This window comes from Periophthalmus magnuspinnatus, chromosome 19 (assembly GCF_009829125.3).
Source record: "Periophthalmus magnuspinnatus isolate fPerMag1 chromosome 19, fPerMag1.2.pri, whole genome shotgun sequence".
In the NCBI taxonomy this organism is placed as follows: Eukaryota; Metazoa; Chordata; class Actinopteri; order Gobiiformes; family Gobiidae; genus Periophthalmus; species Periophthalmus magnuspinnatus.
In genome coordinates, this window is record NC_047144.1 from 7,205,522 (window position 1) to 7,227,893 (window position 22,372).

At 40.1% G+C, this 22,372-nt stretch overlaps 3 protein-coding genes across 3 annotated transcripts; 1 reads left to right on the top strand and 2 right to left on the bottom strand.

Moving 5' to 3' along the window:
• Positions 1 to 82: 82 nt before the first annotated feature.
• Positions 83 to 4,737, bottom strand: LOC117387369 (tectonic-3-like). The gene is made up of 14 exons (XM_033984867.2): positions 4,302 to 4,737; positions 4,119 to 4,227; positions 3,900 to 3,997; positions 3,715 to 3,827; positions 3,523 to 3,631; positions 1,814 to 1,926; positions 1,704 to 1,742; positions 1,554 to 1,628; positions 1,362 to 1,481; positions 1,184 to 1,285; positions 1,007 to 1,107; positions 779 to 926; positions 448 to 582; positions 83 to 372 (listed from the first exon to the last, which is right to left on the bottom strand). Exons 1-14 carry the CDS (start codon positions 4,546 to 4,548, stop codon positions 136 to 138), a joined length of 1,746 nt encoding a protein of 581 aa, XP_033840758.1. The 5' UTR covers positions 4,549 to 4,737; the 3' UTR covers positions 83 to 135.
• Positions 4,738 to 6,635: 1,898 nt separating this feature from the next.
• sult1st6 (sulfotransferase family 1, cytosolic sulfotransferase 6) lies at positions 6,636 to 12,490 on the top strand. Its single transcript, XM_033984211.2, is given in 8 exon segments — positions 6,636 to 6,890; positions 8,959 to 9,087; positions 9,725 to 9,822; positions 9,975 to 10,105; positions 10,855 to 10,883; positions 10,886 to 10,947; positions 11,414 to 11,594; positions 12,001 to 12,490. Coding segments are annotated over 8 exon segments (930 nt in total). The 5' UTR covers positions 6,636 to 6,703; the 3' UTR covers positions 12,114 to 12,490.
• Positions 12,491 to 12,721: 231 nt separating this feature from the next.
• Positions 12,722 to 20,944, bottom strand: atp2a1l (ATPase sarcoplasmic/endoplasmic reticulum Ca2+ transporting 1, like). The gene is made up of 22 exons (XM_033984210.2): positions 20,664 to 20,944; positions 19,847 to 19,864; positions 19,431 to 19,513; positions 18,651 to 18,755; positions 17,912 to 18,050; positions 17,329 to 17,409; positions 17,146 to 17,231; positions 16,770 to 17,067; positions 16,440 to 16,695; positions 16,231 to 16,333; positions 16,014 to 16,145; positions 15,816 to 15,932; positions 15,522 to 15,740; positions 15,332 to 15,443; positions 15,030 to 15,253; positions 14,723 to 14,943; positions 14,444 to 14,646; positions 14,278 to 14,363; positions 14,063 to 14,196; positions 13,836 to 13,953; positions 13,626 to 13,743; positions 12,722 to 12,851 (listed from the first exon to the last, which is right to left on the bottom strand). The coding sequence occupies exons 1-22, from the start codon at positions 20,779 to 20,781 to the stop codon at positions 12,835 to 12,837; spliced, it is 2,988 nt and encodes a 995-aa protein (XP_033840101.1). The 5' UTR covers positions 20,782 to 20,944; the 3' UTR covers positions 12,722 to 12,834.
• Between the last annotated feature and the right edge of the window lie 1,428 nt (positions 20,945 to 22,372).

Below are 22,372 nucleotides of genomic sequence, written 5' to 3' on the forward strand. Positions count from 1 at the left end.
AATGCGATGTATTTAAAAATGTACAAAATAAATTACTGTTACATTCTTATAAAACATTACAAAATGATTTTACTGGTGCCTCAATGAACAAATATATGAATACAGTTCCAAGATCAAGCATCACTTTTGCTACATCTATGAGACTAAGCATGTTATAAACCTTACTGTGGATATTATTAAGATCCATGTTACAGTCTGTGATCCACTGCTGTTTGAAAGGATATGTCCATCTACTTCATCAATGCCTCTGCTGAAGAAACCAAATGGAAACCTCCAGTGAAGCTGTGGTACACCTCCAGGGGGTTCAGGGTAAAGAGTGGTGTCAACAAAAGTCACTTCATTGAACAGAGTGAGGGAGGTCGTGAGAGGACACTGAAAGAGAAATGTACAAGCTATGATATGAGACAAAAAGCCCATCAAAGATGGGGGATTATATACGCTACTAACCTTAAAGATACTACAATGGAACATGTATTTGACACCCAAGATATAGTGTTGAGGAAGTTCAAGAAGCCCCTGCTGAGCCCAAAGCACTCGGACAGAAAGTGTGTGTGGAAGTGTGCAGCCTGTATCACACGACTCCTGAAAAAACATTCATAGTAACAGCCATAGCACTCATGGAAACAAGTACATTTAGAAAATAATCACATATTAATCAGTTATGACTATCTGATGCCCAGTAATTAATGATTTACTATTTTCTAATAGTGTCTCATTCGCCTGATCACAGTAAAACTCCATGAAAGCTGATCATTTGAAATTTAAAAATTTAAAGTACCTGTGAACCAACAAGACACTCTTCAATAAGGACTCTTGTCCAGTCCGGTTGAGACCCCGAATTCATGGCAACTAAATCTGGAATAGCAACTCTCTGATGGATGTCATAAATCTGGGTGCGCAAATCTGAACAATTGTTAACCATGGAACTGGAACAATAAAATTGAGAAATAATAACTCAAAAATCATTATGTTTATTGTCTTTGGTCTTTTAAGCATATATACTTACTTAAATGAACAACCGGTTATTGAGTTGTGCCCGAAGAGGATAGGCTTCCTTGTGTTTGGATTAGAGCATGCACCATTTTGGGACACTCCAATAACAGTGAGCTGTCAAGGAAAGTGTATTTAAAACAAAAATATGAAGTGAAAATTGAATGGAACTGCTAATTTTCCCAAAGCGTACAGGCTTCACATCCATGTAATAGCGCCCAATAACAGGAGAGCCCGATTTGAGTCCAACAGCAGGTATTGGTTCTGTGGATGCCGGAAATGTTTCTGGAATTAGCTGGAAGATACAAAAGGCATAGTTACATTTCACATATATTGTGAATTGCTGTTAAAATAGCTGACAGACATTTTACCTGGAATTGCAGTGTATGTGTCTGAAGCAGCAACTGTTTGAAATCCAAATTTGCTAAAACCATATTAACTTTTGCAGATGAAATTTCACCTCTCTCTGTGTATCCTATTACAAATTCTACCTGTATAAGAGAAAGCCAAAAAGTATTAAGTTTAATAGTTTAAGAAAAAAAAAAATAGGGAAGAAACTTTACCCTTTTGACCACATTAACACAAGAGTTGTTTTGTTTTCTCGGTGCATTCCATTTAGATGATGGAACGACGGGAATCTGAAAATTTATTTTTAAAAGATATCATAGAGTTTATAGAACTTTGAACTACAAATACATATGTTTGGCCCATACCAGTAGGTCAGTGACTGGATCAGCTTCAGAAATGGGATGCTGCAAAACAAAACTATTAATCAAAATACAGTAGATCAAACATCTGGTATAAGAAAGCTTAACTTGCAAACCTTAATCAGGTTCAAATCATATATGTAGGACTGGGCACTGATCATGGGGTCTGTGGAGCAGGACTGAAGAGTTACTTCACGAGAACAGGAGAAAGACAATGACCTCAAAAACTCTGGAAAGAAAATTTGTATTTAATAGTTAGTGTTATAGTTATTAAAACAAGTGAAATTTTTTAACCAGTTTTGTTTCTTTTGTTTTTTCTCACTGTCTAACATGAAATCAGGCTAAACTTTTCCTGCTTTAGGTCAATTAGGATTACCAAAATTATTTCTATTTGCTAAATGCCAGATTAAATAGAGAAGTATTTTTTAAGACAATTTTCCATTATGTTCTTCAAAGCCACAAGCTTACATACATTTCACTAGTATTTGGTACGGTACCATTACCTTAAAATTATATGACTTGGGTCAAATTTGTTGGATATCCTTTCACAAGCATCTCGCAATAGTTGGCAGGAATTTTGGCCTATTCCTCCTGACAGCACTGGTGTAATTGAGCCAAGTTGTAGGCCTCCTCAAAACATTTACTTTGTTACCAGTTTGGCAGTATGCTTTGGGTCATTGTCCATTTGAAAGACCCATTTGCGCCCAAGCTTTAACTCCCTGGCTCATGCCTTGAGATGTTACTTCAGTATTTCCACATAATTCTTTTCTCATGATGCCATCGACTTTGTGAAGTGCACCAGTCCCTCTTGCAGGAAAACCACCTCACAAAATGATGCTGCCACCCCTTTATTTCACAGTTGGGATGGGGTTCTCAGGCTTGCAAGCTTCCCCCTTTTTCCTCCAAATATGAAGATGCTCATTATGGCCAAACAGTTCAATTTTATTTTTTTAGTCCACAGGACATGCCTCCAAAAATTAAGGTCTTTGTCCCTGAGTGCACTTGCAAACTGTAATATGTCTTTTTTATGTTTCTTTTGGAGCAATGGCTTCTTCCTGGTAGAATGGCCTTTCAGCCCAGGTTAGTACAGTTCTCGATTCACTGACACACTCTTACCAGCTTCAGCAGCATCTTCACAGGATCTTTTGCTTTTGTTCTTCAGTGGATATGCACATTTTGGACCAAAGCACGTTCACCTCTAGGACACAGAACCCGTCATCTTCCTGAGCGGTGTGATAGCTGGACATTCCCATAGTCTTTATACTTGTGTATAATGGTTTGAACAGATCAACCTGGCACCTTTAGGCATCTGTAAATTGCACCCAAGGATGAACCAGACTTGTGCAAGTCCACAATTCTCTTCCTGATATCTTGGCTGATTTCTTTTGACTTTCCCATTATGTTACACAAAGAAGCAGTGCATTTTAGGTGTGCCTTCAAATACATCCCACAGGTGTGTCTCTAATGAACTCAAATGTTGTCAATAAACCTATCAGAAGCTTCCAAAAACATGACATCATCATCTGGGCTTTCCCAAATTGTGTAAATGCATAGTAACTTACTATATGTAAACTTCAGACTTTGAAGAAAGTAATAAAAAGAAATAATTTTGGTAATCTCAAGTAACCTAAAACAGGAAAAGTTGAGTCTAATTTCATGCCAGACAGTGAGAAAAAAAGCGTATGTGTATGTGTCTTTTTATATAGTGTATGTAAAACTTCAGATTTCAACTGTAACTCCATTTTATAATATATGTACTTTCCATAACTGAGGAAAAAAATTAATTAATTTTTACTTGTACATTTTAATAGCTTATTCAACTTACTTGCAGGGTTGCGATTAGTGCACAAAGCAGATGCAGCACCAGGGGACGGAAGACGAAGGACGCCCCGAACTGATGTCTTGGGGAAGTATGTGAGTATCAAATCATCAACCTACAAAGTTACACCATTAGTAATGCATCAAATTATTGCTTAAATGATTACAAGATTATAAACAATAACAGATCAATCTATACCCGGTAAAAATCTCTGGTGAAAGTTATTGTCATTTGTTCTGATGGTACAAAGTGGTAAGAATCCCCCAAGGCAGGAAAGTTAGGGGCAGTCTCTGTAGTGGACACAAATTTTTCTGTTGGAAAGAAGTATGTAAGAAATAAAGCTATGCTTAAATGTTTCAACTAAACAGTTAACATTGGTTTACCTGTAGGCTGGACACAAAACAAGGAGTCAGTTACAGTGACAAGTGATGAATCCACATTTGCTCGAAACATTAGCCACTTCTCAACACAAACTCCATATCTATAAAAGGTAAAAAGATAAATTAACTGTACATATACATGCATACGCATACACACACACACACACACACCCCCCCCCCACACACACACACACACCCACACACATATAGAGTAAGACTTGCATTGTTTTTTCTGAACATCCAGTAAATACAGTGCTCAGGTTGGTAACACCGCATGTGTCACAACAGCAGCCAATGTCACAGAAGTCAGGGGTCAAGTCACACAAACAACCTGTAAGATTCACCATGGGATTAGAAGAGTTCTATAAGTTACTTAACTAGGCGATTTAAAGTAAAATGTTATACCCTGTGCGTCCAAAGGCAAGACAGTGGGAGCGTCCGTGACTTTAGAGAGTACAGTAGTGGCTGTGGGGGGCACAGTGCCGTTTTCAGTGGGGCTGGAGGTGAACTCTTCCGTGGTAACATTGGTGTCTGGAGCTGCGGTCTCAGAGCTAATATTAAAAGAATCCGTGGATGTTTCTTGAGCCAAAGTGGCGCCAGAATAGAATACAATGACAACCAAACCTACATAGCGGAATAATTGTTTGCCCATAATATCAGTACTATATGTCCTGGCACGCACAGAAAACGTCAGGAATTTAGCTGACAAAGTTGAAACATTTCCTAGATAACGCGATTAACATTCAAGACCGTTTTAATATTATGAGAAGGAGCATTTGAAAAGATAAAAACATACATGCTAATCTGTAAACATGGCTAATAGACGCGGGTTTCTGTTGCTAAGGAAGTTGTCACGTTTACTTCCGCCTTTGAGAGACTACCGTAAACCACGCAAAAATCACGCAGGAGCACGGACCAAAAGACTCATTAGAAGCGGTACACATCCACATTCACAGCTGGAACAAAAATGTCTAAAGAAGTCTAAACCAAACGACTCATCCGCTGATTAAAGAGGAGCCAGAGAGACAGAGCATCAAAAACAAGAAGAGTATCTTCCTCTATGTCCAGCGTCAGCTGCTGTTTGCCTGAAGAACCAAGAGCAGTGCTCCCTTCAACAAACGGAGCACAGAAAGGACACTCAGGACTGATGTCTGTGTCATCCCACAGGACACTGAGGACTGTGGAAAAGACATCAGCTTTGACTGACACGTACAAACTGAGACTGAGGAACAAACCTACTCAAATGGCAACCTCAAGCCAACTGTCAACTGTGCAGATGTTGAAGATGGAGATGATACAAGTACAGCACACACCTCAGTTTATTCACCATATACAAGTGTGCACCAGGTACCAGCACCACTACCGAAGATGGAGGAACTAGTGGAAAGAACTGTCATTTGTTAAAATACATTCACGTATAAAACACACAGACAACACACAGAAATTAAACCTTACATCTGTTCAGTCTATTCAAAATATATTTACAGTACACACAAGGACTCACATAGGAGAAAGAGCTTACAGTTGCTCAGTTTGTGCGAAAACGTGCCCAAGGAACAAGGAATTTACAAAGATAAACATATTAGAAGAAATGCCTAAATCTTTGGTCATTTGCGGATTTCGATCATGTAATGTTGGTACTGGTTAGCTGCTGTAAAATGTGCTCTATACACTGTCAAGTTAGCTAAAAGTTCCACAACTTTTTTTTTTTTTTTTTTTTTTTTTTTTGATTTGGTGATTAAAATAACTGTATTCCATGATGGCATGTATTACAAGTACTTCTGTGCTTTAAAATAAAGCATTTTGTATCAAATAAGGAACACTTAGGGTAGTCTTTTGAATGATAAGAAGACACAATATTCTCTAAATGGAAGGTAGCCTGTAATAAATATACTTTGAACCTGAATTAAACGTGTTAAATACTTTACCTTTTATATAAACATGTGTATTATTATCTTCTATTGTAGGCCATTACTTTTTTTACTGGTTCCTCCACAGTAGGTCACATTTTGGTCTTTATTTACACATCTGGAGTGCATTGCAGTGCATTCCCCAAAAGCATATACACAACTTCTTGTCAAACCTGCTTTTACTGTGACGTAAAAGCAGGTAAGAACATGTAAAAATATTGTATTGTACTTTTTACTTCGGAAATGCTTAGGCTGACATTGTTTCTACTGGAAGGAAATTGGGTGTTGAAATCCAGGAATGTGTCCAGAAATTCTCTTGGGACTCTTGGGGTCTATGCAAACAAAGCCCATTCGTAAAGTTGAATATAGATTTTTAACAAAAGCAAAAGTGGATACTGCTTTGCCATAACTTGAGGTCTTTTGTGTGGAATGCATAGTTGTATCTTCAGTTGCAAAGAAACTATTGGGTTAGGTCCATAAAGAGGAAACCATACATAAGTGGGAAAGTTACATTGAAGTCAGTTGAGTCAAGATCTGGATGTGCAAGTTCCATAATAATAATAATAATAATAATAATAATAATAATGATGATGATGATGATGATGATGATGATGATGATGATGATGATGATGATGATGAACTAGAGACAGAGAGACCCTGGACCTCCAGACATTATAACTGAATTAACCTGCGTGACACTGGCCAAGGTCTGTCTTAATCTACAGCCATCAGAGCATGCCTCCAGAGGTTATGGAGGAATGACGGAAATGTGGGTCTGGCAAAGCAGGAGGAGGAGACGTCTGCCATAAAAGCCACGCTCCAGGTCACAGCATTCGCTCACAGGTGAGGGACCTCTTTACTGACTTTGCTGAACTTTTGCTGTGGATTTTTGTAGTCATGTCAGAGGAAGAAGAATTGGACTACCACACAGCCATTCAAAAAGCAGGGAAGCAGCTGTGTCGCTTCCCCTTAGTGACTGTGAGGGGTGTTCCTCTCATGTGTCACATCGCAGACAACTTTGAACACATCTGGGCTTTCAGACCGGACCCTTCAGATCTCCTCATCGCGACGTATCCAAAAGCAGGTGACCATCTCATTGTATTTAACGTTAAGGCATTGTCTTAACCTGTTTGTCACTTAGTTAATGTTGATAGAAGTAATCTTAATCATAACTTTAACTTGCCATTTAATCAAACTGAAAGGTCAGGATCGTAGACTACTTAAATAAAAATCAGCAGTATCACGTTGTAACATGATACTATCATGAAATTACGTGAGAATGTCACGCAATTTCACGTAATTAGTATTACGAAATGACACTGCACGAGTGACACGCAGGATGGAGCGCGCACACTCTACAGAGGAGGTTACATTTGGATCAATAGTGTAAATCAAAATTAGGCCGATTCTTCCTCCTGGAGCAGTCCTGCTTCAACCAGCAGGGCTGGACTGAGAGAAGAGATCGACCCAGGACGTTTTGGTCTGGACTCCTGCCCTGATCACGGCCATTCAGAAAAAAACAAAAAAGAAAACATTAATATGTCTGTATTAAGTGCACTCAGTTTTACTTTTGTTTTGACGTGTGGCCTCCAGCTTAGCCTGTTGGCGCTTGGTGCGGTTTGTGTATCACTACGCGTGTCAATAAAAATGAGTTCCAGTCATTGCTCAAGCTGATGGTCAGGCTGTATTTTTCTTTTCTCTGATGGTCAGGCTGTATTTTTCTTTTCTCTGGTGGTCAGGCTGTATTTTTCTTTTCTCTGGTGGTCAGGCTGTATTTTTCTTTTCTCTGGTGGATGGTATTTGTTACACAGACCCCAATGCCTCTGGCTATTTTTTAATAAGGCAGTGTTATTAATTGTAATTAAATGTTGTTTTTGTAATGATGTTGATTGGAATAAATTAAATCAACAACTAGGGCATATGTACAATAAATAAGTTGGACTTCCCCTCTGTAGGACCCTAGGTGCTTGTTTATGTACGGCCCTGGATGGTCAGAGCACAGAGCCACAGTCTGAGTACAGGACAACAGTGGTCTGAAGTGGCCCTAAACTCCACAGGATTCACACTCTTGTATGAGGACATCTGAACTCATGCTTTATGTCACTTTTTAAGAGAATGGCTTTTTCTTCTTTGCAGAAATTACGTAGGAAACACGCTGATGAGCTAAAAATAAGTCTGAGGTAGATGAAAACTTACCCTTTAAAAAACATATCTCAGAATTATGTAGCAGTTTAAAATCAAAATGATCATTTTATTACAGAAACAAAAATCCCAATAAATTACTGAAAAGAAATAGCGCAAGCGACCTTCCTCTCTGTACTGGGTGATGGGGATGTGGTACATGCAGACTTTGGCTTCTGCTTTGAAACTGCTGGATTCACTCTTTCACTCTGCCATTCGTTTTATTACAGGTGATGGATTTGAAACCCATCACTGTTTTGCCTATGAAAAAGTGGATTGGCCGTCACTGTCTGTTAGAAGAGAACAGCACTGTATGAAATGTATCTATAAGGGATTACTTCAAAAACTGCCAAAATCCCTCACCTGTTTGTTAATCACTGATGTCAGAGCATTTAATACCAGATCACATGACTGTATACAGTTAAGGACTAGTCGCACCAAAACTGAGATGAGAAAGAGGCTTTTAGCTGTTTTGCTTCACAAGAATGGAACATACTTCAAGGAAAAGAAAAACTGGATACATTTGTGACACAATCTCAATTTAATAACCTGGTAACAAACTTTTATACACACACCTGCTCCTGCTTTTACTATAGATTTGTATACTTGCTTGTTTTGTTTGTTTTTTGTGCTTGTATTGTATTTTGAATAAATACAAGTTTTGTTCATTCACACTACCTCCCTCAAATCCAAACTATCAGACTTTCCCTGGCGCTGTCTTTACTGTCATCTTGACAACAGGAGCAAGCCCCATGTTCGATCTGATGATAGTGTCATCTGCAGCAGTGATGGATAATACAGCCACAAATACTTACAATAAATTACAAATGTAATAAATGAGAACCCATGTCATTTTTGTTTTTATTGAATTGTTGTGTTTGTACAATTCATCCTACACTGCAAAATGTCCTCCGTTATTTGTTTTCCCGAAATCACGGAATAATCTAATAAGTGGTTTGTTTGTACATTAGGAACAACATGGACTCAGGAAATAGTTGATTTGCTTCTAAACAATGGAGATCCTGAGGCGTGTATGCGAGCCCCCACACCGGTTCGCAGCCCCTTTCTTGAGATCTTCTCTCCTAAACCCATCCCCTCAGGCAAGTGCCCTGCAAAATGATTAAATTAATAAACTCAGAAAACCTTATTGTAAATGCTTCAAAATAGAATCAATATGTGATCAACTTATAACAATTTATTTTATGCACACACAACCACTTAATTTTGTCCCCATGAATTGAGCGTGTTTACCAATTTTACTGCTAAATACCCACTCACGCACAAACACACAACACGAAAGAAAGTAAGTGAAAAAAGTAACAAAAAGTCATTACATATCACTTTCTTATACTTATATTTACAGAATTGCAACATAATTTACTTATTTATCTAAACACTGTTTGTTGGTTGGAATACCCATTTGTAATGTTCAATTTTATATGATTTTATATTAGCTGATTAGTTCTAGTACTCCCAGGTATAGGCTTAAATATTCATACCTTGAACTGTCCACACTGTCAGTAGTAAGTAACATGACTAAATGATTTAATTTTACACCATCGTTTCGGTTCATATGTTATTCATTTGCATTAGGCCCCCATAGAATACATGTGCAGTCAAAGCTCATGTCATGGCCAGTGTACATTTGGTTAATCATTCCCTGTCCTTTGAAACTGTGGTTTAGCTCAAGTTAGTTATTATGGACAAACAGCATTTTGATTTTTTGAATGTGTTCAGGTCTCGATCTTCTGAAAAAAATGACCCCCCCAAGAATGATAAAGACACACCTACCCTTTCAGCTGGTACCTCTAGGCTTCTGGGAAAACAAGTGCAAAGTGAGTTTTCATATCATTCTTGACTTCAGTTTATTGCCTCCATAAAGCTACTGAATTATCTTTCTTATGGTATCCTACTGCGCCCTGATAACCCATGCGTCACTGCTGTTATAATTCATTTTGTTATATGATGAGGCTTATTTGATATACAGACAATATACGTGGCACGCAACGCCAAAGACAACCTCGTGAGCTACTACCACTTTGACCGCATGAACCAAACCCAACCAGAGCCGGGCCCCTGGGATAGCTACATTCACAAGTTCATGCAAGGAGACGGTAAGTAGATTAGCACACATTCCTAAGGGTCATTTTACACACCAGTCACACTCTAGGGTTCACTCCAGGAAATATAAGCTTTTACTGACATTTCTTCTGCTATTACTGTAGATGGACACATGTAAAAGTATACTGGGTCACATTAAATAATGTGAATGATAGAATGAAAGAGATAAGAAGTGTAGACAAATAAAAGGGTCTATTTGATTGCTTAATGCATGCATTATTTGACATATTTAAAACAAGGGCACAGATGTGTTGCAAAATAAATGACAGGGAATATTTTTAGTTCAGTATAAATTTAACAAAAAAAAAAACATTTCATCTTGCTTATGAAGTAAAGTTGGAAAAAGTTTGCTTCTCAGATAAAGTCATTTCCATTCATATTCACAGAAATCACCTTTGACCTTGTGTTGGTTGCATATTGATTTTTTAGTTATCCAGATGAAAGTGTCAATAATTAGGTCAGGGGATGTAATATAACCTTTTTCACATATTTCTGCTCATTGAATGATTGAATACATGTTATCCTGTTCAGTATATTTTAACCATTTTATTGCTGAAAGGTTTTAAGAAGACTCACGGTCCGGGACAGGAACATTGTACTAATAACAGTGAACCAAGAGTGAGACTGTTTGCAGGAGTCTTCTTAAAACCTTTCAGTCAAGTGCCTCTCCTTCACACCTGTCACCTACTCAGGTGTGGCAAAGTCTACACAGAAACAAACTTCTTATTGCTGTCACATTTTAACAGTGGGATGGGCTCCTGGTATGATCATGTGAAAGTTACTGGGCGGAGAGAGAAAAGAGGAACATCTTGTATCTGTTTTATGAGGACATGAAGGAGGTGAGCATGTGACACTCAAGACCTAAGGTAAACATTACTTTGAAATAGGGATGCACTGATCTCTCTGTACTGTTTGATACTGCAGCTTTTCATATCTGCCATATACTGGATACCAGTGCAGAGAAAATAGAACTGAAAATAGCATTTATTTCCTTCAAACAAAAATAAAGTAAATCATAACTGATCCAAAGATGTAGCTTTTATTTATTTATAGTAAGTAAGTCCAGAACAGCTTTGTATAAATAAAAGTAAAAACATTATGAGATTTCTGGGACAAGTATGTATATTCTTATTACATCAATTTATAAGTCCAACCAGAATGTCAAGTGAACCAATATTTGGAAGCCAATATGTAATCTAGCAAATTTTTCAGTATCAGCGCCAATATCCTATACCAGTATCGGATTGGTGCATCCCTACTACTTCTACTTTGAATTGCCTGTATTTAACTTGTCTGTGTGCCCAGAACCCCAGGCGGGAAGTGGAGCGCATCATGAGGTACCTGGGACTGTCCCTCTCTGATGAAGTCATCAGTCAGATTGTGGAGCTGACCTCGTTTAAAAGCATGAAAGAAAATCCCATGTCCAACTACTCCTGTGTCCCAAAACTTGTGTTTGACGACAGCATTTCTCCGTTTATGAGAAAAGGTCAGCTCAATTTCAAGTTTATAATTCATTCAAAGTTTATAATTTATAGGAAATCAAACAACATTGAAACATGATTTTCCAGGCAAGACAGTTTGTTTGCTCCTGAAAATAAATGTATTAATGATTTCTTTTCTGCTGTTTAGACAAACTAGATGTATTATCATTACTGAAAAATAGTATTATTATTGAATTCAATGCTATTAGAAGTGTACCTTAACCTTAACCTTTTGACCAATGGGATGTTCACCTGAAATTAAGCCATAAAAAAACATCACTGAGCTAACCATTTTACGTCATGCAATGATGCCTCCTGCTGGTGTAGTTTGTGCTTGCACCAGACCCTCAAGTAGTGTAGGTCTAAAAAGAAACATACACAAAGTGAGGTAACTGATGTGTTTGTTTACAGGTGAAGTAGGTGACTGGAGAAACCATTTTACTCCTGAGCAATCAAAGATGTTTGATAAAGATTACAAAGAGAAAATGAAAGATGTGGACATACCATTCAGGGATCTCATTTAACAGATACAAATCTGAAGATAAAGGATATATGCAGCAACCAAAGACAGATGAACTGGTGAATCTTTACCCATATTGTAAAAAATCAATTTGAATGTTTTCTATGATCCGGTGTTGAACAATATAATATAATAATTGTATAATAAAGATTTTTACACAAGTGAGGAAATTTGTAATCATCAATTTATTGCAGTTGATCACGTAAACAATATATAAGACCAAAAGTGTTGTGACTGAGTGTCCATTTGTATCTTGAGACATTCAAAAAAGTCCACTGACTGCATGGAGTCTAAAGGGAGCGCTGGCAGCTGCAAGCATGAGCTTTTCTGCCCATATGAAGTCAACTCTACACCAAGCTGTACAGTGCCCAGCCAAAGCAAGAGCAACACAGACTAAAGTCGAAGTAATGAGCTGGAAAGTCAATCATATGAAAATGGACATAGAACACAATAACACAACAGGTGAGAATATCCAAGTTTAACAAAAAAATCACCTTTAATACATAATTTATTTCTTAGAATAAAATCTTAAATATTTCAATAATTAACAGGGATATTTCCTCTTTATCCTTCCTTACACATAGATTTTTATAAATGTTTTTTAAATTGTTTTTTCTTATGTATTTCTCTCATCTCTTCCACAGGTTGGCTCGCTTAAGCTCCCAACTTCAGATGTGACCTCTTGTCTGGTGTCTGCATTGTCTTCTCCAACCGTTAAGATCTTCTTATTTAGCTTCTGTACCTATATAGAAAAGGGATGTTAGACGACGAAAAGGCCTTATTGACGGTCAAACAATTGCATATTCATGCTTCTAAATGCTGAAATCATACACAAATATATTGTTTATGATTAAAGCATTATAAAACCAAAAATCTACTGAGGTGCGTTCTGTGACTAATTAAAAGGGCCGTGACAATTCAACACTGTGTTGATCAAAAAGGCAAACTAAACACTGGCACCTGAACACATAATTTCTATTGATGAATGCAGATAAGCAATTTCTACAAAAACAGCATCTAATAAAATGACTGGCACTTTCTGAGGCATCACACATACACCATGTAAAAATACTAATATTATACTATTTTGACAAAACACAATAGAAGAGACAGAGCAAAGATACAGGGATCCCCTACTCCATCCACAAATTAATGTAATCATTTTGTCGTAAATCATTTTGAATGTAAGTAGGAGATCCAGCATCAAATAATAAGTATGAAACTTAATATGCAGGAAAAATGGACACAAAGCGCCTCTGGTAGCATTATGATACCTTTCTTTGGTTACAGGCTAAAGATGGTACGGTGATTGATTTAGTCTGGAAGGTGAAAAGAGGGAGGTAAGTAGGTTAATGAGGATTAAATGGAAATGAAGTGAGAAACATAAGAAACAAAAAGACAGTGAAAAATATGAATGTTTAAGATGAGTTGAATTCAATTATGGCATTAATATTAAAATCATGAATTAGATTAGAAAAGGTGAATTAATGTGTTGTGCCCAATTGTGAATACTTACACTCAACGTAGTTACGGGCGACGAACTTCAGCACCTCATCAATGAGGATGACAGGGAAGGAGAGCTTCAAGACCATCATCCACTGTTCAACTGTCAGATGGGTCAGCTTGAAGATCATCTGTGGGGCAAATATGGGTGAGCTGTCTGTGCTGCAGCACCATGGTAACAGGGAGAAGAGTCCAATCAGGGAGAAGACTGCGGGAGACTTACAGGCAGAGGGTCAACATAGATGATCAGGAAGTGCAGGGACATGGAGAGGGTCATGGCAGAGAGCAGCCAGAAGTTGCTCCATGGGGGCATACGCACAAGAGACTGGTTCTCAGACAAGCTGGACAAAAGTACAAAGGAGTGAGTTACTTCTATCTTATAGCTGTTTTCTGTAAATGTGCGTGAAGCTGCTCAGATAATAAACATGGTTCAGTTAATCTTAGACACACCTGTTGAGGGCGTTGCACATCTCAATGGTGACCAACACAGACAGGGCCATGGTCATGGGAGGAGAAGCCTCAAAGATCTCACAGTCCAGGCCAGCGAAGTCCTCGTTCTCATCGTGGCACTGCATGAAGTGAGACTGGGGAAGAGAAATGCAAGAATCAAATGACTTGTGTGGTTGAGCATGTGGGAATAGCCAAACCTGAGAAAGTCTACATACCAGCTGGTAGTAGGTGACCATTGGGCCAGTAGGGTCATACAGGAACCACCAGGCAGCACCACCAACAGTGGCGGCACCGACATATCCTGTCAGAAAGCACATAACAACATCAATGCAGATAATGCTGTACATAAGTAGTAAAGAAGTATGTCACACTTCTACGTACCACCAATAGCCATGTATCTGAAGAAGAGCCAGCCAGAGATCAGGGGCTCCTTGGGGGAACGGGGGGGCTTGCCCATGATGTCAAGATCGGGAGGGTTGAAGCCCAGGGCGGTGGCAGGCAGACCGTCAGTGACCAGGTTCACCCACAGCAGTTGCACGGGGATCAGAGCCTCAGGCAGACCAAGGGCAGCGGTCAGGAAGATACTGAGGAAAAAATACAACTAAAATGAATGACTATGACCCATTAGGGGAAAGGCTTTACAATCCTGAGTGCACTCACCAGACGACCTCACCAACATTGGAGGAAATGAGGTAGCGGATGAACTGCTTCATGTTGTTGTAAATAGCTCTACCCTCCTCAACAGCAGCCACAATGGAAGAGAAGTTGTCGTCAGCCAGGACCATCTCAGAGGCAGACTTGGCAACGGCAGTGCCAGAGCCCATGGCGATGCCAATCTCAGCCTTCTTCAGGGCTGGGGCATCATTCACACCATCACCAGTCTGGACAGCAGGGCAAGAGGTTCAATATTTTCTGTCTACAACTATAACTACATGCACATTTCCCCAGATATGTGACACAGTCTTACCATGGCAGTAATGTCATCATGACCCTGCAGGAACTCAACAATCTTGGACTTGTGGGCAGGCTCGACACGGGCGAAGCAGCAGGCTCTGCGGACAGCCTCAGACTGTTCATGGGTGGGCAAGTCGTCAAACTCACGTCCAGTGTAGGCCTTTCCAGAGACATCCTCATCCTCTCCAAAGATGCCAATACGACGGCAGATAGCAATAGCAGTTCCCTTGTTGTCACCTGTTTAGAACAGAGTCGGTTACATCATGTGTCAAAACTCCAGGCTTTATTATTACTTTTCAAAGGAAGGACACTGACCAGTGATCATGATAACACGGATGCCGGCAGCCCTGCACAGTTCAATGGAGCCAGTGACCTCCTTACGAGGGGGATCCAGCATACCAACGCAGCCAACAAAGGTCAGGTCATTCTGAGGAGACAATGGTTAAAAACTTTACTTAAACTATTTACAAGAGAGATGCCATTGATTCAGCTCTAAATTTCTCACCTCATAGTCGGCAAATTTGGTGGAGTCCTCAAGGATCATTTCCTCAGGCTTCAGTGGGGAGTCACGGGTGGCCAGGGCCAAGCAACGCAGAGTGTCACGGCCGGTACCCCAGTCTCTGATGACGGACATGATCTTCTCCTTGATGGCATTGGTCAGGGGAACACGAGTGGTGCCAACACGCACATATGTGCACCTATCAATCACTCCCTCAGGGGCACCCTGAAGAGCAGAGCAAGATGTCACTTCTGTACAGTTTTAAATAAAAATGAAAAATACTACTTCAAACACATTTACCTTCACAAACATCTTGGCACCACCATCACCCTTGGTAGGTGTGCAGTAGACAGACATGGATTTCCTGTCACGGGAGAACTCCAGGGTGAAGTTCTTCTTCATGAGTTGCTTGATCACCTATTACAATGTGGACAGAGCTGGTTCAGTCGTTGATGAATAAAGACTAATCATATTTTCTTAATGAAGCATGTAACGTACAGCACAGCAAGCATTGGCCCTCTCAATTTTGGACAGGTTCTTGACGTTGCTGTTGAAGACGTTCATCTTTTCAACCAGGCAGCACAGAGCAGTCTCAGTGGCCTCACCGACCTTCTCATAGATCTTCTTGGACTGTAGAATATAATAATAAAATAGTTTAGTAACAAATCCATGTATGATACAGAAATATTTGAATTAATGACAATTACTATTTTACCTCGTTGTAGTCCAGAGAGGAATCGTTGCACAGAGCACAAATGGTAGCCAGCTCCACAAGTCCGTCAAATGCGCTGCAGTTGGTCTTAGAACCTCCCTGGGAACTGTTCAGATTTGCCAATTAATATGTTTTCTGCAGTTGGCGAATATGGAAATGTTGAATACTTATACATATATCAATATGCAAAATATTCAAAAAATTCAACTTACACCTCGCCCTCAGGGGTGTACTTGGAGCCAGAAATATCGAAGGCATCAAGGTCAACATGATCTCCCTCCACATTCTTGACGATGAACATCTTGGTCACGCACATCTGGTTGGTGGTGAGGGTTCCAGTCTTGTCAGAGCAGATGACAGAGGTGCAGCCGAGGGTCTCCACAGATGGCAGGCTTCTGACAATGGCATTCTTCTTGGCCATACGGCGGGTACCAAGAGCCAGGCAGGTAGTGATGACAGCGGGCAGACCTGCAGGACAGAGGGGGGATGTGCATGAGATGAAAGGCAGTGCACCCAGATGTGTACAAGTGTTTGCTGCTCACCCTCAGGGATGGCAGCCACAGCCAGAGCAACAGCGATCTTGAAGTAGTAGACAGCACCACGGATCCAGGAGCCGCCATGCACGGGGTCGTTAAAGTGTCCGATGTTGATGGCCCACACAGCCACACAGATCAGGGAGATAACCTTGGACAGCTGCTCGCCAAACTCATCCAGCTTCTGCTGCAGGGGGGTCTTCTCGGGCTCAGTGGCAGCCATCTGGTCACGGATTTTACCAATCTCAGTGGACACACCAGTAGCAACAGCCACACCGATGGCTTTGCCAGCAGCAATGTTGGTGCCCTGTGAAAAACACAAGTCAAAAGTGAAAAACATGTAGTGGGACATTAGGAGAAACATATAGTGGTAAGCTGTGCTCACAGAGAAAAGCATGTTCTTCTTGTCCTGGTTGACAGCCCTGAGGTCGGGGACAGCCTCAGTGTGCTTGATCACACTGACAGACTCACCTAAGAGCAGCAGAGGAGACAAACTTATTCAAAATGTTCAAAGGACATGAGAGAAATGAAGACGGAAGATAGAGGCGCATTCATCCTGAAAGCTCACCAGTAAGGATGGACTGATCGACACGAAGGGTGGTGGACTTGATGGAAACAATTCTGATGTCAGCGGGGACTTTGTCACCAACTGTGGAAAAATAAATAATAGAGTTTAACTTGTGTTTCTCTAACAACTAACAACAAACTTTTAGTGTGATTAGTAACAAAGACACCCAGGGACTGATCATCATGATCATGACAATGAATGGATTTGATAATAGATTGTAATGTAGTGACACATTGCAGCTTGAATGACAGTGTAGCTCTGGTTTGGGAGGGGCATGCAGAGAGGACAGGTGTACTCTCACAAATGAACACAAGTGGGCAGTGGTGGGGGCGAGGAGGTGCAGCAGGTGCTTGTGAGGCTGGGTATTTATACTCCTGAATCTGTTTTCCTTCAGTCAGCATGTTTTCACAGCAGTGCTACTTCGTCCTCCCTTGCTCCCACTGCCTTAAAAAGACACAAGGCTTTGCCATGAGCCTAGATGACTGACTTTGTGTCAGTAATTACTACTGTATCACACACCGTTTGATTTTTCTATCTGTTTTGCTCCTAAAAACTCCCAAATAAAATCTATATGGTTTCTTACCGGACACCTCCACAATGTCTCCGGGGACAATCTCTCTGGCCTTGATCCTCTGCACGCTCTTTCTGTCAGAACGATAAACTTTGCCCATCTCAGGCTCATACTCCTTAAGAGCCTCGATGGCACTCTCAGCATTACGCTCCTGAACACAGAGAAAACCAAATGAATCATTTATTTACATTTAAATACATTCTTATGTATACAAAATATTATGTATATAAAATAATAATATATATATTCAAACCGTTTTTAACCTGAATTGTCACAGAAAGAAATCTTCATAAAATGCTAAACTTTAAATTATTTAAGATTTGTATCTGGTATTAAATCTATTTAGTTCTGTGGTAACCTCTCCAGTAGTAGTAAATATTGACTGTGCCCAGATATCACATATCAAACTAGGCCAACGAATGTAAATCAGGTTTCGTGAAATTAAATACTGGCTAGAAATGAATAGCAAAGGTCATGTGATTTTTATTGATTAAATGTTGTCTGCAATAGTAGAAAAATATTTTTCAGTTGTTTGTAGGTTTGTTTGTCATTGTATCGAATGATTACAACTTAGTTATATTGGAGTTTATGGTATAAAGGCTATACTACATTTCTCTGTGTTGTAAGACTAAGAGCTCACTATTTTGAGTCTTCTTGAGCAATCGCTTTACTGGTCAAACTATGGCTGTAATTTATCCGTGTTTCACTGTTGCAATGGCTATTTGCTGTTGCTCAAAGCTCACTCACTGACCTGCCACACTCCAACCACGGCATTGGCGATGAGGATAAGAAGGATGACAAAGGGTTCAACAAAGGCAGTGACGGTCTCCTCGCCCTCCTCAAACCAGGCCAGAACCTGTGATGATGAGAGTAAAACATTGTCATTAACCACATAATCTGTCTCTACAGACACAGAGATTCAGAGGAATCTCAATTAGTGAATGTGTAAGTGAGTAATAATTGGTTACATAATTATGAATCTGATCTCAGGGTTCCATAACTCCTTGCTCTTAAGGTGGAATCCCTTCGCTCTTCTTCTCAGGCCTGACCTTTCCCGAAGGATTCAGTTTCTCTCCTCAGCTTGGGCCTTTCTTAAAATAAACCTCAACCCCTCAGTCTCCCTGACCCCTTCTCTCACTTGCTCCTCAATATTTGCCTTCTAAGGCCATCGTGACAGCTGCCCAAACGGGTGAAAGCTGCCTGTTGGAATTAATACACCTCCTACAAGCCCCAGCAATCTGTTTTCTCCTCTCAACTTGTCATCTTCTCAAATACATAGAGGGTGGAGAAGTACAAGTTGTTTGGACAAAGTGACCAGGCTGAAGTGATTATTAGATTCATGTTTCAATAAGTGTGTGTGGCAACTTGTTAACAGGTAGGTGCCAGGGAAAAATGCTAAAACTCTGAAGTGTAGAGCTGAAGGTGCTAAAAATACATTAGCGCTGTACTTGCAAAACTACAGTAAATCAACTTGACAATACTCCTATCATCCCACTCATCTCTCATGGAAAAGAACCATTAAAATACTTACAAAGGAGATGCAGGCAGCGAGCAGCAGGATTCTGACGAGCAAGTCCTCAAACTGCTCCACAATCAGCTCCCAGATGCTCTTACCTGTTCAATGCAACAAGAGAAAAACAACATCATTAAAACTTGTGCAGTGGACTGAAACAATAGGTTTAGAGGGAGATACATTTAATCTCAAATAGACTGACCAATGAAATGGTCAGTCTGTTTTTCAATTAGTCAATCTACTTGTCTTTTTTGATCTATCACTGTCTTACTGTTTGATTTCTAACATTCAGTCCTGCAAGTCCACTACTGTTTTTCAATGTGATATATGATTGATAATAAATATTTCAGTCCGCATGTTTATTTGAATATCCAGTCTTTAGTAACTAAATGGTAAAAAATATGAAAATAAGTTATGAAAAAAAAAGTACTCACCCTCCTCAGCGGGCAGCTCTGGAGTTCAGAAATGAGAAGAAAGCATGAAAAAAAGAAAATATTTTTTGTTAATTATATTGCTTAAACTATACTTTTTTAAATAATCTGTCTAAAATGTTCATGTTACACTGTATTGTTCCCGGCAGCATGGCATGTCCTACATCCCACAACAATAATATTAGAAACCTCCAGTGACTTAATCTCATAACAACTCATTAGTGGGGCCACTCTGCACCAGCATATCTGGGTAAACAAATGGCTGCTGGGAAGCCATGTAACAATGAAGTGTTAGCTAATAAGCCACTCCTATTGTTATTGATTAGCAATCATATTAAACACCATTCAGCAGTAAGCCTCCTCAGGACCTCCCCCTTTAACCCATCCTAAAATTACCCAACTCTCCTATTAGCGCCGGCCCCATATATCACCCAGGAAGCTTCTTGAGCCATCACCTGTCTCTCTCGGTCTCCAGCCATCTTCTTTAGCAATCTTTAAATAGCTCTTCAAAGCCCTCAAAGTCTCTGCTTCTCAATGTCTCTGCATTTCTACCAGCTGTTGCAACTCCTCTTTAAAATTGCATTGCATTGCATTTAGAATCACAATCCAGTCTTTAGCTCATAGCAGTATCTCAGAAAGCTCCAGTGATGTTACCCCAAAGTGAGAGAATCAGAAACTATCATGGCCTTCAACAACTAAAAACAAAACTTTGATGTTGAATGACTGTTGTTTTTTTGTTTTTGTTTTTTTTTAATGTAAAATGATAAATCTCACAGCCACATTGCAGCTCCCACCCATTCCATGAGGCCCTAGTTCTTACCATTGAAGCCATACTTCTCCAGGTTCTTCTTGAACTGATCAGGAGAGAGACCAGTGTTCTCATTCACTCCAAAGTAGGCCAAGCATTCAGCTGGCAACTTGGCGTGTGCGTTCTCCATCCTTGTTGGATAGATTAGGGATGGGCCGTCTAACCGTGCCTATCCGCGCTCTTTGACTTCTCTGTTGTTCTCTGCAATGTTCACCCTTTGTTCCACCACCCTCACCTGGAAGTGTGGCACTCTCTACTTGAGTGCTGGTCTGACAGAAAGAGCGAATAGGCATATGCACTGTCAGGGTTTTATACTGGCATTGGGCCTGGGATTGGTGGACACCCCGCAGACACACGCCTCCAAATTCCACTACGGGACACATAGTGGGGGGTCAAGGGTGGGGTCTTGAGGTGGAGCAATGGGGAGGTGAGACGTTGGACTTGGACAGGAACTAGGGGGGCACCAGGCTTGCATTTGGAAACCGAGGTTACGCGCTGTAGTGGTGAGGGGGTTGGAGAGAGGGGGGAGAGGGGGGAGAGGGGGGAGAGGGGGGTCGTACCATGGATGAAAATGAGGGCTGTTTTTGGAACATGCATGGTCAGTGGAATAAGACGAAGGGAGAAGGTGAGAGAGTGGGACACAAGAACATCCAGAGCAGGGAGGAGGGGGGGCATGAGTGACGGCTCAACTGGTTTCTGCTGAAGAAGGTGGCCAGAGCAGAGAAAGAATGACAGTGAAGAAAAGGGTTGGATTATTTATGAAGAAAAAGTAGCCTTTTATTCACATGATAAAGTACATTGTATTAGTCAAAGAAACAACTTCATAGCTCCCACATACATGTCTCTTAAATCTACTTTGCAATAGATAGCAAAACAACAGTCTACCCAGTTAAAACAAGTGTAAAAATGTAAAAAGAACAATAAAAAACAGGTTACATTAAAAAAGTACAGGAGCCCGTGCCTGTAGGACGGGAATGCCACAGACATCCAGCCTGTCAGACTATCATACAAGAGCAGAGTAGCCCCCATCGCAAATATGTCGGATCAAGTTTTATTTCTCTTTTTTATGGGTAAGGGAAGAGGGAAGAGTGATATGCATGGGCTTAGGCACTAGGACAACAGGAGATTCAAGTGCACACAGCCAATCTCTGAGACACAATGGCCTCTTGTGGTGGACAGGATTTAGGGCACTATGCTGTATTATATTTTGGTTTTAGCAGTAAGCCATCACTGAAAATCATTTTTGATGCAACATTTCCAAAGAAATATTTCAGACTAATCTGAATTGTTTGTAGTTTTATGAAGCTTGCAGTACTTCTGTCCTGTGACCAAGATGTGATGTTAAATAAAACAACTATGCTACTATGCCCCGAATTTAGACTTGATGAAAAAAAAAAAAAACATTGGCAAGATGCAACCTTTGATTTACACCTTTGATTTACACCTTGTTTTTATAGCAGTAACCTGCAGTAAATAGGCAGCATGGTGGTGCAGCCAACACTTTATAAAGGAATCCAAGTTGTTGAAGCTGATCAATAAGCTGAGAGGTGGTCCTTTGGCAGCAGTGGTCACAGCTCACTGTCCTGACAGTTACAGCAACACTGACCCATTTACTGTGCTCTTTGATATGCACCAGTGTAGGGACTGCAACAAATGGCACGAGACATTTTGCAAATTTAAATTTCAATTCATAGGCTTCCTTTGGCAAAAACCCTGTTTTG

What these genes read in the sequence shown, in the direction of transcription:
- LOC117387369 (XM_033984867.2), bottom strand. Translation starts at nt 4,548, where the DNA reads ATGGGCAAACAATTATTCCGCTATGTAGGTTTGGTTGTCATTGTATTC. An exon ending in TCACCAGAGATTTTTACCGG is followed by an intron (nt 3,632 to 3,714) that starts GTATAGATTGAT and finishes GTAACTTTGTAG; the next exon opens with GTTGATGATTTGATACTCAC. An exon ending in CACTAATCGCAACCCTGCAA is followed by an intron (nt 1,927 to 3,522) that starts GTAAGTTGAATA and finishes TTTTCTTTCCAG; the next exon opens with AGTTTTTGAGGTCATTGTCT.
- atp2a1l (XM_033984210.2), bottom strand. Translation starts at nt 20,781, where the DNA reads ATGGAGAACGCACACGCCAAGTTGCCAGCTGAATGCTTGGCCTACTTT. An exon ending in TGGTCACCTACTACCAGCTG is followed by an intron (nt 14,197 to 14,277) that starts GTATGTAGACTT and finishes TCTCTTCCCCAG; the next exon opens with TCTCACTTCATGCAGTGCCA. An exon ending in ATGTGCAACGCCCTCAACAG is followed by an intron (nt 13,954 to 14,062) that starts GTGTGTCTAAGA and finishes ACTTTTGTCCAG; the next exon opens with CTTGTCTGAGAACCAGTCTC.